The sequence below is a fragment of the Numida meleagris genome, chromosome Z (genome assembly GCF_002078875.1).
Source record: "Numida meleagris isolate 19003 breed g44 Domestic line chromosome Z, NumMel1.0, whole genome shotgun sequence".
Lineage (NCBI taxonomy): Eukaryota > Metazoa > Chordata > Aves > Galliformes > Numididae > Numida > Numida meleagris.
The window spans coordinates 32,760,775-32,778,614 of record NC_034438.1 but is presented as its reverse complement, the minus strand read 5'-3'; the positions used below and the strand labels follow the sequence as shown (position 1 = coordinate 32,778,614).

Sequence of the window (17,840 nt, the reverse complement as noted above, 5' to 3'; positions counted from 1 at the left end):
CATCTGTAATTGGCATGAATTCCCCTCAAACAATCTTTTCTAGCATAGGGTTTTCATGCTCAGTGCAGAAATAATAGCAGGCACCCATAAAGACTGTTTTTGGCACAGCTCTGAGATAACTGCCTGGGTGAGAGCCAGTCAAGGCACACTGGGCCACTTGAAAACTTGTTGTCTGCTTGTTCACTGCCTGCAAGTTGACAGTGTGACAGTAGATTAAGTGCTACTAATTTAATAAAGCCACTCCTACAGTGATGTTGATATACCAACAATGAGAAAGAGGTAGGAAGAAGAGGGGAGATAAAAAGTACATCAGTTTGTCCAGAGTAATACTGGAGAAAACCTGCCCTTTATTGATTCTATGTGAGGTGCTGTTATTTTTAAGTCACCTGACTCATGCTTACCCAAACCTTAGCCATATTCATCAGAGAGAGCATAATGAACAGATATTGATTAACTGGGGTAGCTGGAGAGATTTCCCAACAGTGCTAGTTCACAATGATAGGTCTCCAATGGGAATACGTGCAAGTGCAACCCTGCAACATAACTTATTGTGTTCTAGGTCCTTCAATTGATTTTGTTTGAAGAAAAAATATAGACTGGCTCTCCCGTGACCTTTAGCTGAAACCACTCTGTAAAAAAGAACACGAAATGACAGTCAGAGTAAATACGCATTGCTGCTTGCAGTCCTGGCTGTCATAGCAGCACCAAGGCAGCAACGTACTGGTTGTAGACTGTGGTCTCCATAGAATCCAAGTGCCCAGTGCTGCCTTGCTTTCAGGTGGCAACTTCTTGACATCAGCCTAAAAAGAATCCCCACTATAGCCTCTGTTTCTTGAGAGTTCAAGCTAGATTTCAATTCTCCCAGCAATACACTGCTAATCCTCTGATAGCTCTGTCCAAGACGAAGCACATCCCACAACGGCCAGCACAGAGCTTAGCAAAATATCCTGTGTAGCTAATTCCATTGAAGTGGTAACAAATCCCAGCGGAGGACTAATTGCTGAAGCTTTCTGACCATTTTGCCACATGGCAATTATCAAATGCCCTTTTTGGAATTTCCTGCATTGCTTGAGGTCACTTTTTTATTGGCATGTTCTCCAGAGCAGCCTGCTGCTGATGTGGGGCTCAGGGACTCAATGTTATCTTCACTCCTAACCACTCCTCCACCACAATCGCTCTGCCACTGCTGCTCCAACCTCCAACTTCCAGTATGAAAAGTGATGTCATAAGTGATGCCAGTAGTAATAAAAGAAGCCAGAAGGGAGTTTCCAAAGAAAAGCAAAAAATGGAGACCCCAAAATGCATGCTTTAGTAGCCAGGAGGCTTGGGTACACAGTCAGACTTGCCAAAGGTCAAGCTAACTCGGACTTTGCAAAATGAAAGCAAATAGTAAGATGTTTTTTATTGGGAAATAAAGTGAGACCAAGCAACAGTGTAAAGATACTTTCTAATTAGGTGCACAGGCGTTCAAGATTAAACATGATTCCAAGATTTATCAGATGAGTCATTTCCAGGAGAGCTTGGGCAGCACCAGCAGTACTTCCCAAAACTCAACCCAGCCTTTATGCAGAGCATTGTATATAGTTTGGTTGCCCATGAATAAGAAAGACAAATTCAAAGAACAGTTGCCCTTGCTTCCAGAGAAGGAAATTGTGAATTTCATGATAGTAGCTTAACAGAGCTTGGTTCCATAGCCAAGGAAATGAGAGCTGAAAGGGAGTGTGATTGTGCTGCATAAATACGTGACAAGAGGGCAGGGTGTAAACAACAGTGAAAAAGAAGAGTCATGTATACTAACAAGAACAAATAACTTGATATAATTTCATGCTAGAAAACAGAAACAGCTTTTTTAAGTGCTGGAGCAGAAAGATTCTTGATCAGTCTTCTACTGTCAGCAGAAAAGGCCAAAATGAGGACTATGCAGTTTATGAGGAAAATGAAAATCTATTTCATTCTTTCTTCGTATCTATTCTTTCACTATATCTAATTGTAGTTTCTGCTTCTTACCTACCCTTTCTTAGGGCAGTAGAGTAGCCCTGCTGTATATGATATGTCTTTTTCTTTCTTTTCTAGATAATGTTTTTTTTTTTATGCAGCTACCCTCCTTCTTATCTTTGTCTTTTATTTTAGTCATATGTTTTAAAATCACTTAAACTTTTCTGTTTACAGCATTTTATTCAATTTGTCCAATATATTTTGATTGTATATAACAGAATTTGAATTCTTTCACACATGCCTTGTTTCACAGAAAAATCTGAAGTACTACAATAATTATAAATCACATGCTCCACATTGCAGAGAGTGGTTTCGTGTTATTGGAATGTGTAAAGAGAAAAACTTATAAGCAGTTGAATATGGACATTATCAGAGCTCTGGCCACGTCCTGTACAAAGTGATGTAAAATTATTATTTATATATAACCACTTAGAAGTTTTTGGAGGACTTCAGTCTTTCAAATTTAAGTGATATTAAAAATTCAAAGCACTCTTATAATTTCACACCTCTCTGTGTTCTACAATTTCAAGTTTCCTGTTTCTTTTGTGTATGTTTATTTCAAAATAAATTTTAAAAAACTGCAGCATCAAAGTTGCATATAGTTTTAGAATTAGAACATCTAAGGCAAAGGATTTACACAGAGACTGTGCTTCTCTGGAAGTCCTATCCTAAGTGCTTCACCAAAAGCATCTTATACTGGAATTTACTACAGACAGATATTCTGATCCTCTAATTGACACTAAGCGATAATGACATACATTTCTCAATGTTTTAGGAAAGAGGCTGGGAGGCATCAAATACACCAGTTGTACAGAATAACTCCTATAAACTGATAAAATACAAACTTTGAAATTTGGATTTAAAAAATTATTTCCGAGCTCCTGAGTTATTTTACAAGATGTAAAACATTACAGTTGCTATGTAAAATTTTCCATCCTGTTCCCATGGCCACTGGCAGCCATTCACGTAACTTTACACTCACTGAGCTCCATTTTGATCTGAATGTGTTCAACCCAGTCTAGTGAATTCTGTAATCAGAATCTGACAAGCTTTGGAGCTGGTATGAAACTGGACTCTTTGTCCTTGAACTGGTCTCATAATAAAGATCAGAACAAAGGTCAGGCCCTTGACCTGCCACAGCAGTCAGTGTCCACTGATTCCAGTGGTAGATGTAACATGATTGAAATGTAAACTGCAGCTGGAGAAATTCATTAGGGTATATGTACATCACTTACTGGCTTACAAGAATTCAGGTCAAGAGGTGTACCATATTTCAAGTTCCTTAACAAATCCTCTAAATTCTACCCTGAAAGGTTTGTGTTTTCCTTAGGCTGGATGCAGCCCAGAAAAGGCTTTGCTATGTCTTTTTTTTTTTCCTGCAATGTTTAAGACTCTAAAGTAGACATTTCTAAAAGATGGTAATTTGCCAAAATACATGTGAACCTTGTGCTACACTACTGCAAGCTTTAAGAGCTAAGCCATACAGTGAAAGTCGGAGAGAGCTGTTGAGTCACAGAGAACATGTCAAAGAATCAGTTCTCAGAATATTTTAGAAGTGAATAAGCTGTAGCAATAATTCGCATGATTACAAATGCCAAGCCATAGGAAAACAATGTCAACAAGCATGAGGGTTAAACTCACAGTCTCTGGATCAGTAAAAGTGCTAATTCAGTGAGATCAAAGGGTCAACTACATCTAATAACACAATAATAGTGAGTGAACAAACAATTGGCAAAGTGCAATCATATGTCATGGTATGACAAGTTTTCAAGGAGCAATTTTTTGACACAGAATACTTGTTTTTTAGATTTTTTTTCCTATAAAACATGAGAAAACTCATTTTAATTTAAAGTAACGCATCGGACCTGTCTTGTGAAATAGCTTTAGTCAAGCCACTAAGTAATCCTAATCTTGATATAATCAACTTAAGATCTTTCAGAAAACAGTTGCTGAAGGAGAAAAAAAAAAACACGCATGCTACATTTTTTAATCAGGAGATCTTTTAAAAAATGCTGTTCAAAGAAAACATAAGAAGTAAATTCCTAGATGTAGCATAGAGATTGTTTTGGGCTACCATAACTCCCAAACCAAAGAGCTGGAAGCCTGAAAAGTAGTTTACTGTTTTCTTTCCAGCCTGGTTTCCCACAGAAATGAATGTTACGCCATCTGACTGTATGCATAGCATAGGGCTGCCTGTATACAATTTCTGCCTCGCACTCTCCTCCCAGTAACATGAATGCATTTACCTCAGCCAAGTTTGGCCAGAGGGTGGAAAGGAAGCATGAGTGCCATGGAAAAGGAGGTGAGGTACTGACCCAGGAACAGCTGCAGAGAGGGTAACAGCCGCAGGAGCCTCTTCCCTTGGTGCTGTTGTTCACCACAGGGCCCATGCCTTGGGGAAGCCAGACTTCATTTGGGCTAGTTCTCACCAAGTTCCACATGTAATGGAAGCCATGCTCCAGCTTACCTTGTCAACAAAGTGAGCTTCCTGGGATGTTTTTTCTTGTTTCTGTGCTGAGACTCAGCCCCCCTTCAGGGGGGCGGTGCAGTGCAGCTGAAGTTACTGGGCCATGGTGACAGCGTGGCCTGCCAGCCACAGAGCTGGAAAGGCCTGGGAGGTCTGGGGGCAGTCAGTGGAGCACAGTGAACATCTGGGGCCAGTCATGCCAGTGCCAGTCAAGTTTTCTGGATCTGCACCCACTCCCCACCATCTCCATAGCGACATAGCATCTGCTAAGGCAGCTGGCCCAGCTGCTAAAGCGATGGCTACAGAAAATATTTTTATCTCTGCTTATCATCCCAGAGGGGAAAATGGTGTCCTCCACTCACTGGAGTGAGCATGGGTGGGGGTATGCACCGCTCCTGCCACCTCCCTCTCCAAACTTATCTGCAGCCTGGCAGCCCATGGCTGCCCAACTCCCGCTCCGCTGAGCTGCTACGGAGGAGTGTGCCGCCATGGCCCAGCCCAGCCTCTGGGACCCTGCTACCTCACAGCTCACCGACCCCAGCATGTGGCTGCAGCCTGCGTGTGATAGGGAAGAGTGACAGCTTCCAAACGTCTGATGACAGCAATTGCTGATAATGCTCCCCCAGGGGCTTTGTTTTTATTGGGTTGGGTTTCTTTCCCACTCAGAGCCCATTATTGACACTGCTTGCTGTTACTGAAGCTATGTAGCTGGAAGTTCACATGGAGAGCAGCAACTGTGAAGCAGAGGTAGCCAGTTACCAGAAGACCAGCAGCACTCCACAAAGCTGTATCGCCTAGCAGCAGCAATCACCTTGTTTATTATTGCATCCCTGTGCAAGCCGTGTGGTCTCAGCAAACACTTCCACAGTCAAGGCCCATATGCTAAGTCATTAAAGCCAAACATATTTTAATCTATAATTGTACAAGATTTATTTAATTTAGGTTTTTTATTTATAGTTCAATTGGGATTGTAATGTATTTTCAGCTTTCCACACCAAGATTTGTCAATTTTTACTGCATCTTTTAATTGTTTTCTTCCACTCCAAGTGCCAGCAGTTTTCCAAAGCAGGCTGCTTGCAAGAAGTCCTTTGCTTCAGTGGAGTAGTGGGGAAAAAAAAGCAATTTATTTGCAGCTTTTAACTGAACCAAATAAGAAAATAGCTTATCCTCATACCAAAAGGAAATTAATGGGTACATGCTCCACACGTGGCACTGCTGAGGGTGACCCACTTCAACCTTGAGCACTGCAGCCTTTGTACCCCCTTCTTTAAAAAAGTTGCTTTTCTCCACTTAGCTCTGTAGCATCAGCTTAGACATCCGTTGGCCTTGCCCCGGCCCAGGCACCTCTCCTCCTGCTGCTCTTGCTCTCATCTCTGCCTCTCTGCCTCTCTCAAGGGGGCTGTATTGTGTGGAAGCATGTGGGACTCCTGTGTCACAGCTCCCCATGCAGCACCCCCACACCTGATCTCCCCAGTGCAGGTGCCACACCAGCTCTCCCATGTCCCTCACAGCCTTTAGCCCCTTCAGCCTCAGCCTCTCTCCATCTCACAGGGCCTGCTGGACTCCCCAGCAGACATGGTTTGTTTACTTCTGAGGCAGGCAGGTTGGGGGAAGGTCTTGCTGCTGGCCTTCTTCCCACCACTGCAGGCGGTGGGGTGGCAGAAACTAAGACTCATGGGAGCTTGCCCAGGGTGCTTGGTGCCAGCAGGACAGCCAGGCTCGAGTCTGGTCTGCAGTGAAGAAGAAATAACAAGGCAAGACTGATGGAGAAAAATACTCCACTAAATAAATAAACAAACTGATCATGACTTGTGTGAGAGCAGTATGTTATTAAACAGGATGGTGCAGCTTGCACATGTGACAGTGGGAGCTTAGAGGGACTGACCAGCTCTGCAACTTCGCCCTGCATATCCAGTAGTTCAGAAAGTAATGAAGTGAACATCCTTTCCTCATAACTTTTAATAAGACAGCTCATCAGCTGCATTCACTGCATCCAGAGCAGGAAACTTGACGAGGTGCTTTGTACCAGGAAAGCACATCCAGTAGGCTCAGTGTCAGGTCCCAATAAAGGCAGCTGCGAAGCATTATACAGATTTACCTTCTGTGCAGTTAAGAGGGCAAGCTGGGAATTCCAGGGGACAGAAAAAGCCACCCCAACTGAATAGCTGTCAAAGTGATAATCCTTTTAAAGGAATGTTTGCTGTGTGCTGCTTATTTATACAGAGCTTGTGCTACTGGTGAAACTTTTCAGTCCATTTGAATTCAAAGGGGTAAAGTTTTCATTAACACAAATGAGGATGTTATATACCAAGATCCTGGGGCACTGAGAGTAGAATATTCCCTTGAATCACTATAAATGGCGGAATCTTAATAGAAATTGACTCTTTTTTTTTCCCCTTCAATAAACCATTTAAATTAATGTTACACTATTAATATTCTGCAGAAGGATTCCCATAAAGGAAAAAAAAAAAAAAAAAAACTTTGTGTTCAGAATCTAGATGGGTAAAAAACTTGCTTTTTCTCATGCAACAACAACAAAAAAAGATGATTATAAAACACACAGATGCCACACTACTTTTTCATTATTTTGTCATTGGGCATCATATTTGAAAGATAATTTTGCTGGAAACTTGAATGTGAACTCTGTCACTGAGGATCGAGCTCAGAGAGTGAAGGGCTGCTGCTGCCCAGAAGGGGATCACAGAAATATAGAATCATAAAATGGCTTGGGTTGAAAGAGACCTTGAAGATCATCTATATAGTCCAACCCACTTGCTGTGGGCAGGGTTGCCAGCCACTAAATCAGACACTATATCAAGTTGCCCAGGGCCCCATTCACCCTGGCCTTGAACACCTCCAGCGATGGAGCATCCAAAACTCTGTGCAGTCAGTTACAGTGCTTTGCCACTCTCTGAGTAAAGAATTTCTTATTAACGTCTAATATGAATGTCCCTTCTTTTAGTTTAAAACCATGTCCCTTGTCCTGTCACTATCATACCACTTAAAAAGTCTGTCTCTGTCCTGATTATAAGATTCTTTTAAGTACAGGATGGTCACAGCGAGGTCTCCTCCGAGCCTTCTCTTCTCCAGGCTGAACAGGCCAAGCTGCCTCAGCCTTTCTTTGTGTGAGAGAGGGTGCTCCAGTCCTCTGATAATCTTCATGGCCCTCCTCTGGACCCTCTCCAAAAGCTCCACATTGTTCCTGTGTTGGGGGACCCAGACCTGGATGCAGTATTCCAGACAGGACCTTAATGAAGGCAGAGCAGAGGGGGATGATCACCTCCTTCACACCGCTGGCCACATCTCTTTTGATGCAGCCCAGGATACTGTTGGCCCTTCAGGCTACAAAAGCACACTGCTGTCTCATGTCCAGCTTTTCATCCATCAGGACCCCCAAGTCCTTCTCCACAGCGCTGCTCGCAATGAGTTCTTCTCCCAGTCTGTACTCATATCTGACACTGCCCCAACCCAAGTGCAACACTTTGTACTTGACCTTGTTAAACCTCATTGGGTTCACAAGGGCCTACTTTTTGAACTTATCCAAGTCCTCATGGATAGCATCCTTCCCTTCAGTTGTGTCAGCTGCACCACTCAGCTTGTTGTCATCCACAAACTTGCTGGCAGTGCACTCAATCTCACTATCTAGGTCATTGATAAAGACGCTGAAGAGCACCCGTTCCAAGCTGGACCCCAGGGAAATACCACTCATCACTGGCATTCCTCTAGACATCAAGCCATTGACTACAGCTCTCTGACTGCAACAATCCAATTCTTTACCCACTGAATAGCCCGCCTTTAAAACCATTTCTCTGCAATTTAGAGATAAGGATGTGGTGTGGGACTATATCAAAGACCTTGCAGAAGTCCCTTGCAAAAGGGCATCAGTTACCCTTCCTTTGTTCACCAGTGTCATCACACCATCATCAAATGCCATCAGACTGGTGAGGCACAATCTGCCTTTGGGGAAGCCATGATGGCTGTCTCAGATCACCTCTTTGTCTTGCATATGCTTGTGAGCATCTGAATTTTTTGGCAGTGACAGAAAGGCCTGAATCAAGCTTCCTGTTGTTCCTATGTTCCTCCCTTCATATCTAGTCAGTGTAGGCCTTGAGGGATCAGGTACTTTAATTTTCTCCTGATTCTGTTGTTAATTTGAATAGGTACTTAACCTGTTTCAAGATTTATTTATTTATTTATTTATTTTAATAATTTCCCAGCTACTTCATTCTAACAAAGTTGGGTAGGAGTAGTTAACATCTCCATTTTCCCGTTCACAGACAAACTACTTGCCATTATTTTCTTTTACCTGTTTAGGAAATAACACTGCTGAAGAAATTCTGATGTAGGTGGAATGTTGTCTGCAAAAAAATGGCTGAAGCATGGGCCTATTAGCCTGCCCAGGCTGCACTAACGATTTCACTAATGCTTTACCCTCACATGATTGAACAGGGTTTCCCTCAGATGACTGGACAAATGAGAACAGATGATCAGCAGAGTTCATAAAAGTGAAAATATCTGTTAGCTGCACCTCTGATGCTCTTGTGTTGTGGGTGAATCTGCATGCAGAGAGATGAGGAGAAAGAGAAGGGGAGATGACTGTAAAACAGCTCCATAATTACCACATAGATAAAGCCATGCATCAGTGAGAAACTTGTTTTAGGATGTGTACATTGCCATCGGCACGACTGCCAAAGTCTGCTTTCACTTATGCTGATAGAAATCTGGAACAACCCTATTTTCAGCCAACTGACTTCAATTTACACAAGTAGAAATGAGAGCTGAATCTGTCCCTTCAGTAAAAAATGAGATGGTGAGAAAAGAGAATGCAGCCTACTCAAAGGGCCTGAATCCCTGTTTTCGGGTGCCTACACTGTTCTTATTTCCTAATGCAAACTGCTTTCCTTCCACGCTGCTGAGTGCCCTATAGCAGCCCTTTTGAACTCCCTCAGAAAACATGGGCAGTGTTTGCAGAGCCCAGTTCACATTATTCTTCTAACTTGAATGATTATTTCACTTCTACTAGCTTACCCTGCACTACTAACAAAACAAGAAGCAATAAATCTTCGTCAAGGCTTCTTGGTGTGGGGTGAATAAGCAGCGCTGATGCTGATTCCTTAAAAAAACTCATTTCTTGTAACGTGAGCCCTGCTGAAGATGGTCATGTCAACTGATTAGACTTTTTACTTGGCCATATTGATTCTGTTCTACACCGATGCAGCCCATAATGCTGGCTAATGTTATTGACGAGCCATCAGTCCTGCAGAGACGTGTGGGGCTCGCAGCTCTCTCTGAACCACAAAAACCTATCCATGGACAATGATGGAGAGGAAGAGGAAGATGCAAGCAAAGCACTCAGGCTGGCTTCATTCAGCCTGCAATACATTAATGAAAGACATACACTCTGTGGGAAGAGACAGATGTGGCTCTCCAGAAGCCATTTATTTATAAAATAATTATGAATGCATGGTCTAGTCATAGATTTTCATTATAGTGTGCATGTCTAACACTCTTTCTTTGTACACATTTTGCTCTAAATGAAATATAAAGGGAGAGTGATAGCAACAGAGGTCTGAGAGAGATTACTCTCTTCTTCGCTTTACTTCCATTTGTTAAGCCTCAAGGGCAGGTGTTGTCTGGCTTTGTCAAAGTAAAGCAAAACTGCTTCTGTAAGGCACAATTCAGTTGCAACCAGAGAGGTGGCCTCTGCAGAAGTACAGTAGAAGGCAGCATCCCAGCTCACTAAATGCTGGAACTTATTTGAACAATGCGAGAGCATTGATACCAGCTGCTACATGGAGAGGAGTGAGTTTGATCTTGTGGACTGCTGAGCACGAGGTCTAAACTACTTAAATCTCTATTGCTTTCGCTTTTTGTTTCCTTTTATATTCTTTCTTTTACACTCTGCCTTCTTGAAAGCTTAGGGTAGAAGCTTTGAAAGTCAGTCTGCCTTTTTCTGTCTCAAAAATGAGAAAAGTAAAATAGAGATATGACCTAGTCATTCAACAACTTCTGATTCTTGAAGAGGAAGAAGACTGGGAAGCTAGTAAGGAAGTCAATTGTTGTATCACACCATTCAATTTCTGGAATAATAGCTGCATTGTAAGTTGTACAATAGTAATAGCAAGACAGGTAAACATTTAGAACTTACAGCCCAGAGTTTGCTTTGTATGTCTTTCTAGATTAAAGCCATGGGACCAGATCATAGAAAACACATGACAAGAGGATTTTGTGCTGGAAATTTTAGTGTAAATTCAAGCCTAATCCTGCCTTTTTGCAGCCTTCCATCTGCTTTTCTACAGTATAAAGTATCTGTACTCTATGCATTGTTAAAAAGACTCATTTCCTTCTTTAGGCTGGCTGCCTTTTAGAGTACAAGTACCGCTTGAGTGACTTCAAGTCTATAGAAGAGCACGCTGTTTTGTGTGTTCTTGTACAGTCATGAAAGAAAATGTTAAAGACACTGATATCCTTTCTAGTGTCCAACAATAATTAGCACTGCTAACTCCATGATAGGAAGGTGTGTGTTGGCAAGATATGAAAACTACTATAGTCAGATACTAAAATCATTATTGGCAGTCTAGTGAGTAAAGGACAGAAGGACTCCAGCACAATATGATGGGCATGTTGTATATCTTGGAAAGGTAATACCTGTAACAGGAAGCTAACAGTAGGAACAGACAACATGCAAAGAAGCTGAACTAACTTCATCCTTTTTTTATGGAGAAGAAAACCACTGCTCACAATTACTAGTCTTGAATGAAACGACAAGACCATATTGGGTGTGAGGTTACATTACAAATCTGATAGTCCATTTTCAGTGAAAAGTTTGCAAACACATGCCTTCTTACAATCCGTATGAGAGACTAGGCTGGGAAGGTGGGTGAATTCACAGGGCTCAGTACTGTGATAAAAGACAGGGTTTTTTGGTTTCTTTTTTTCCAAAGCTCAAAAAAATGGATGAATTTTGCAGAGTGCAGCTGCAGTGATCTATATATATTATTACAAACAAGATAATAGTGTTCATAAGCACAGATGAAAGTGAACAGGAGCTGGCAAAATAAATGTTAGCTGAAACTGAATCCCACTAACCTCCTGTGGAACATTTGTGATATTAACCCCCTGCACACCCACAGCAGAGCATGCACAGAGGGAGGCTGAGCACAAAGCTTGGTGATGTTTAATTTTAATTTAACACAGATTATCCAGGAGAGACCATACAGCTCTGCGACATGAATGAAAAACAACTGAAGTGAACATGTGTATGTATGTGGGTGCATGCATGTGGGTGCATACATGTGCAAGTGCAGTCAAAATGAGACATCAGGGTGAGGTGATCTGGTATTAGGTTTTGTGGCAGAACAAATGGTTCCCTTCTGGACCACATTGTGTTGATGTAAATATATAGAAAACTTGCTTGGTAGCCCTGGGTTCATTCTATACTTAGAGATAAGAATTTGTCTCTATCATGCACTTACATGGTGTTTTCTTTCTGTGTATTATGTAGCATTGCTTTTGAAGACTACAGATGCCCTAAAAAATTGTTTTAAAATCTACTCTAAAAAAGCACTTAAATTCACTTAAAATGCTACATTCAGCATTTTATATTGTTTCTATTTAACCACTTTTAGGGCTGTTGCCACACATACATTGGCAGGTAGAGCTGACTTCAGGAAAATCAAGTTTGTAGCATCCAAAAAGGAAATTTCAAAAGCAATGTGTTTTTTTTTCTTCTAGGGAGACTAACAGTGCCCTAAATCAACCTATTCAGTAATCGTTCAATTTTGTCTTTACAGCTAACATAAGCTAAATCTTGACCTTCTGAAGCCAGTGGAAATGCACTGGTACCAAAATTTCACTGTATAACTGTCAAATATTCTGACTGAAACATACTGCCTATTAATTTAACTGATCCTAGGCATCACTGAAGCCTAATTTATTGTGAATCTCTGAGGTAATTAAATTATTCTCTTTTTACCCTCCAGAGTATTTCCTGTAGAAGCTCAAGAGATTTAAAAGTACCCTATTCTTATGCAAACGTAAGTAAATCCTGCATAGAGATACTTTAATTTCTTTGTAGGCCCTTTATACTTCCCCTTTGTGACAAACTGTTGATTTTTGACATGAGAGAGTTTAGAAGTAAGAAGTAGACACCATTTGCTTATAAAATTGTCTTACATGCAGTTAGAATGAGATTGCTTTCTTTAAACATAAGTTTCCCTTCTCCAACCAGAAAGCAGTAAAGTATAGCCTACTTCACATCTGAGTAGCAGTCACTGTACATACACTGTGCAGTACACAACTCCACCAACTGTAGATGGGAAAATCTGATTTACTACTTTGGTTTGGCAGGTCTTAGCAAGGAAAGTGAAACATGGGTTCCCATCTGAGTAATTACATGAAAGTCTGTGGTCTTCCTTACTTTCTGCTTTCTCATACCCAGACTTCAGAAGAAGAGAACAGCTTTTCTAACTGTCTAGACGTTGGATGGTATTTGATGAAGTGAGAACTACAACTATATATAAATACTGGATAGTCTGTTCATGTGAGGTTGTATATAAATACTGGATAGTCTGTTCATCTGAGGTGAGGCTTTCTCCTCTTACTTAAACTTCCTTATTTTGCTCACTTGTGGGCCTAATGCATCCCAAACTTATCTCCACAGTCACTGTGGTAGTTATGCCCCACATAAATTAACCGTGTGCATAAAATGAATAACGTCAAGTATCTTTTATTTCTTGCTCTGATTTTTCATATAGGTTCCCTTGGGACTGTAAAGATCTCCATCCCTCCTCCCTTGTGCCACGATTTGGAGAAATCGCTGCTCACGAGTATTAACCCAAGTATAATATTTGATGGCGGAAGGAAAGAAACTGTTCTTAAGAGCAGTACATTCCTTGGATTGATGACTCAGAGACTTCTCATTATTTGTGCAAAGCTTATGTGATCCAAACCTATGTCTATAAACGCAGTTCACTTGTCTTTTTTGTCCACTTATAGTTGAACGTTTGTTAGCTCCATCTTTAGTCTGTGAATAATGCTCAGTGTGGTATCATTTAGTACACATGATCTGTACCTTTCTGCCCTATAACAGTGTCTGAAACAATAGTCCTTTGCTGATGTAACATAACATCTTCTATGATGCCACCAGAAGAGCATTGTTAGTGGGCTTTCTGTTAGGAGGGAGGGCAAGAGAAGTCACAGGCTGAAAGCACTAATAAAATATTCTCCTTATATTGTAATGGTGCACCCAGTTCAATTTCTAGCATGTAGCAACAGAAAAAGAACTCCTGGGCACTCTCTTCAGAACCTAAATCAGGGGCGTTTTAATTTGCAGTTCCTGCTTCCTTTTCCACAATGAAACATAGGACAATGAGAAAGAACATATTTCTCTTGCAAGTTAACTCAACATGCAATATGCAGAAGATTACTCAGTCTCACTCAGTGCTAGCAATCTACAGTTTATTGATCTCAGCCTATCACTGCTTACATTTTTTATTCTTTAATTTTCTTTCCTCATTTGCTCATTAGTTCAATAGATGGTGGGAAGTGGGAGGTGACAGAAGATGTCATCATTTTAAGGTTTTGGAAGAGGAAAATCAAACAGAGGCAAACTGCAATCCCTGAGTAGGCACTGTCTAAACTTGTTCTGCATGATTTGCCCCAGTCCACACAGCACACCAGGATCTGGCCAGCCTTGCAGCTCTCTGCTGAGGTTACTTTTCAAGCCAGTGTTTTGTCTTGCCTGTGTGGTTCTTGCTGTGGAGGTATCATTCCTGCTCTTGAGGCAGGCACAGCTAGGATACCAAGGAGTTATGTGAGACACAGTCCTGATTTGAGTAACTAAGAAATCCTTCTTCTTCCCTGTCAGCAAGACAACTGCCATGGCTTCTCCTGTCAATTGACAATATCTGTAAACAGCACACAGCAAGAGCTTCTGAGGAATTAACAGATGTGTAATTGTTCAGGAATTAGTGGTTAACAATAAACAGCAGATATTTTTTTCCTTGTGCTACTAAAAGGAACTAACAAGGGTGGTAACAGTGATAATGAAAGAAGCCTTATTCAAAGCAGGGAGTCGCAAAAATGTCTTAAGATATCTGTTTAATTCCTCTTTTTTAACTCCCTTCAAACCTCCTCACCTTTAATATTGTTTCTGCATGTTTTTGAGTCTGCAGAACTTGGCTGAAAGTAGTGCTGGGGAGTTTGTACAGAATGAACAACTGATTTCCAGAATAAGTAAATGAACACAAATTTAACTTCATGGCATTCAATATTAACTACTTTCTAATGCTGAAATAATGGCCTGCAGCCATCTTCACAGTGTGCAGAGAATGGTTAGTCAGCAGCTAAGCACAACTTTCTTTAACCACTGTGCTATCAAAGAGAAAGTGGGCAAAGATTGGGAATTTTAATGAACAAATGGCATTCCTACAGTTTGCAGTTCAAAGATAAGTAAATAATGAATAGCTTGAATGCAAATTACCCCTAATTAACTTTGCTAAGTGTGTTTTTAATAAGGATAGATATGAAAGAATTACTAAGAATATACTATAATACGCATACCACAAACATTGAAGCAGTGATTTCTTCAGAGGGTGGTAACTGGAAGGAATGAGGTTTTTTTCAGTGTCATGAATGGCAGTGTATATGGGGCTGGAGAAACAAAGCATTCATGCCGACTGAATTCAGAAGGCAGCGATGCCCATGAGGGTAGCACACACAATATCATACTCACAGATACCACCCCCCCAAAAAAAAGGAGGGCAGAAGTTGTTCTGTACTCAGGAAGAGAGACTGCACTTTGCACAAAAAAGACTACACAATATCCTCAGTCCTCAGGATTTAGGAGAGTAGAGCCCATACGAGGAGGCAGAATCAGGAGAAAGCTCAATAGATCCCTGCACAAGCTAAAGGCTTGCCTTTTGTATCTCCTTCAACTTCAGTGAGCACTGGGTGTGCAAGGAATGCAAGATAAGGCCCTGAAGGCACAATTCAATACAAACAAAATAATTTGAGGAAGAACACCCACAGAGCGGGGAGTAGTCCAGCACCTGGCATACCTCAGAGAAAGGTGGGTTTTCTGAAGTTTTGTGAAGCAGGGGAAGGGCGTATATCCAAACATATTAACAGGACAGCATGAAAGAGAATAGCTTGACTCTAAGTAGATGATATCTGCTCTAGAAGTCAAATTAATATTGTATCTCTACATACACTATTTGCTGAGAAATGGGCAGTAAGCCCCTACATTTTAGGTAACTGGGGTGCACACTGGGCTTCACCTATTCCTGCTGATTTTAAAGAAAGCATGAATAAGCCAGCATAGGAAAACAGCCCAGACAAGAAGCTCTTGAGAGGAGGGAGTCAGGCATTTGTCTGCACTCTACAGCCCCAGGAGCACAGATGGTTCTGAGTGTTACACAAGTCTGATCTCCAGTGCTCTTTATTCAGGAATTACCACTTGAACTCTGAGCATGAGGCAAGTATGTTTGTAGAGGATTGTGATTATGTACAGCTCTGCATGAGTGCTAGCTATGAATCTGATGATTACTATTGTATTTATAGTGTGCACTAATGACAAATATAATCCATTAAAATGTACATTTCACAACAAAATTGTGAATCAAAAATAAATACTCAATGTGGTTGAATAAATCCTGTGGGAAAAATCTGTTTATGAAATTTACTGACTTTTTGAGTGCTTAGTTTCAATACATTACTGTTGTAATAATAATAATATTCCTTTAGGAGCTCCACTACTGTTTCCTGGTTTAAAAGAGAGAAAAATATTTCTTGTCTCATATAGCTGGTAATTTTTGCGTATCCCATAATCCAGAAGCCTCAGGTTGGATTACAACACCGTATTCTCAGTTCAGGCCTGCCTGGTGAACATGGCCCATGCTGTTCTTACATGCTTGAAATCTTTTCAAACCCACATCTCCAAAGAGATGCAAACGCGTAATTCCCTTCATTCTAACTGCTGCAGAATCTCCCTCCATTCTGACAACATTTTTCTCCAAATAAATATCACATTGTAGATGGACTTCTTGGTTTTATCTGTTGTTTGTTAGACTGTAAATATTGATATTATTTCTCTTTCCTTCCTTTTTCCTTTCCTTTCCTTTCCTTTCCTTTCCTTTCCTTTCCTTTCCTTTCCTTTCCTTTCCTTTCCTTTCCTTTCCTTTCCTTTCCTTCTCCTGCCCTTCCCCTTTCTTTCTTTTTCTTTTCTATGAAGCAGATTTTTATTTTCTTGCAAATTTCTGATCAATGACCAAGGTCTACAATCCATAATAATGTGTTTTGTTCTCCAGAACTATAACAAGACTCTCAAACAAAAACCCAAACCATCCAGGTTTGATAGCTTTGTGGGAATATTCTTAGATCTGAATTGCCATGCCAAAAGCCTGGACTCCACATTTTCTTTCTTGTCTGTTATTCAGGGCAAAAGGAATCAATAAAAGCACTTGGGACTGAGAAAGATAATACTTCATGTTTGCTCTACAATGACCTCTCCAGGTGATCAAGAAGGGTTCCACACTTAGTTTTGCTCAGCCAGCACAGAACTTTTTCATGTATTGGAGAACATATCCAAAGGGACCTTAAAATTTGAGCACAAACATATTGGAGGATCCCTTCCCACCCTCACAGACAAAAGTCAAACAAAAGGCCCAGAGAGTACAGAAGAACAGTTAGGGAAAAAAAAAAAAAAAAAAACCTAAAACTAAATAAAAGCAATGGCTTTGAAAAAAAAAAACTTCAGAGAGATTTCTTTTTCTCAGAGAGAGAAGCACATCTGGCTTAGGGTGAAAAGAGAAGTGGTGTCATCTGAGCAAAAATAAAACCATTCTCCTCAAATGTGTCCTAAAAAAATAGGAGGGATAAAGAAAAAGAATTATCATGCAGGAAGGGAAAGCAAGTTCAGGGAAAAACAAAATCTTGTAATGTTTTAGGAGGGCTTATTAGAGTGAAAATTAAGTGTCATGCAGAGCTTTGCTTCAGTCCTGATGTCTTTTATTCAAAGAGCCATCACCCTGTAAACCCATTTTAACAACTCCCTTCAGATGAAATATAAAAATTAAAGACATTTACTACACAGCTTAGTAGCAGATGTAGTCTTACTGTGGGGGTTTAGATCAAATGGTGATGTAACCTCACCAAAAGGGGTTATGGCTCTTATGAAAACCTCTCACCAGAAAAATAAAGCTGGATATTTGACAAAATGTGGGGTTCTATTTTTGATTTCAAACCCATTTCTTATTGTCAGATGGACTTGACTTTTTATTTACCTCTTGAATATGGAAAAAAAAAATGCAATTTTGTTCCTGGATAGTTTCCCTGTTTCATAATCTTTTTCCAGCTCTGTGTTAGGGTATAGCATAAA

General features: G+C 40.7%; 1 protein-coding gene across 1 annotated transcript in view; it reads left to right on the top strand.

The window, feature by feature from the left end:
- The window catches only part of BNC2 (basonuclin 2), a 358,913-nt gene extending 342,644 nt beyond the window's left edge, over positions 1-16,269 (top strand). Inside the window, exons 6-7 of the mRNA XM_021380521.1 lie at positions 12,445-12,498; positions 13,219-16,269. Of these exons, the coding sequence (XP_021236196.1) occupies positions 12,445-12,475 (31 nt within the window). The 3' untranslated portion in view covers positions 12,476-12,498; positions 13,219-16,269. The remainder of the gene's footprint in view (positions 1-12,444; positions 12,499-13,218) is intronic.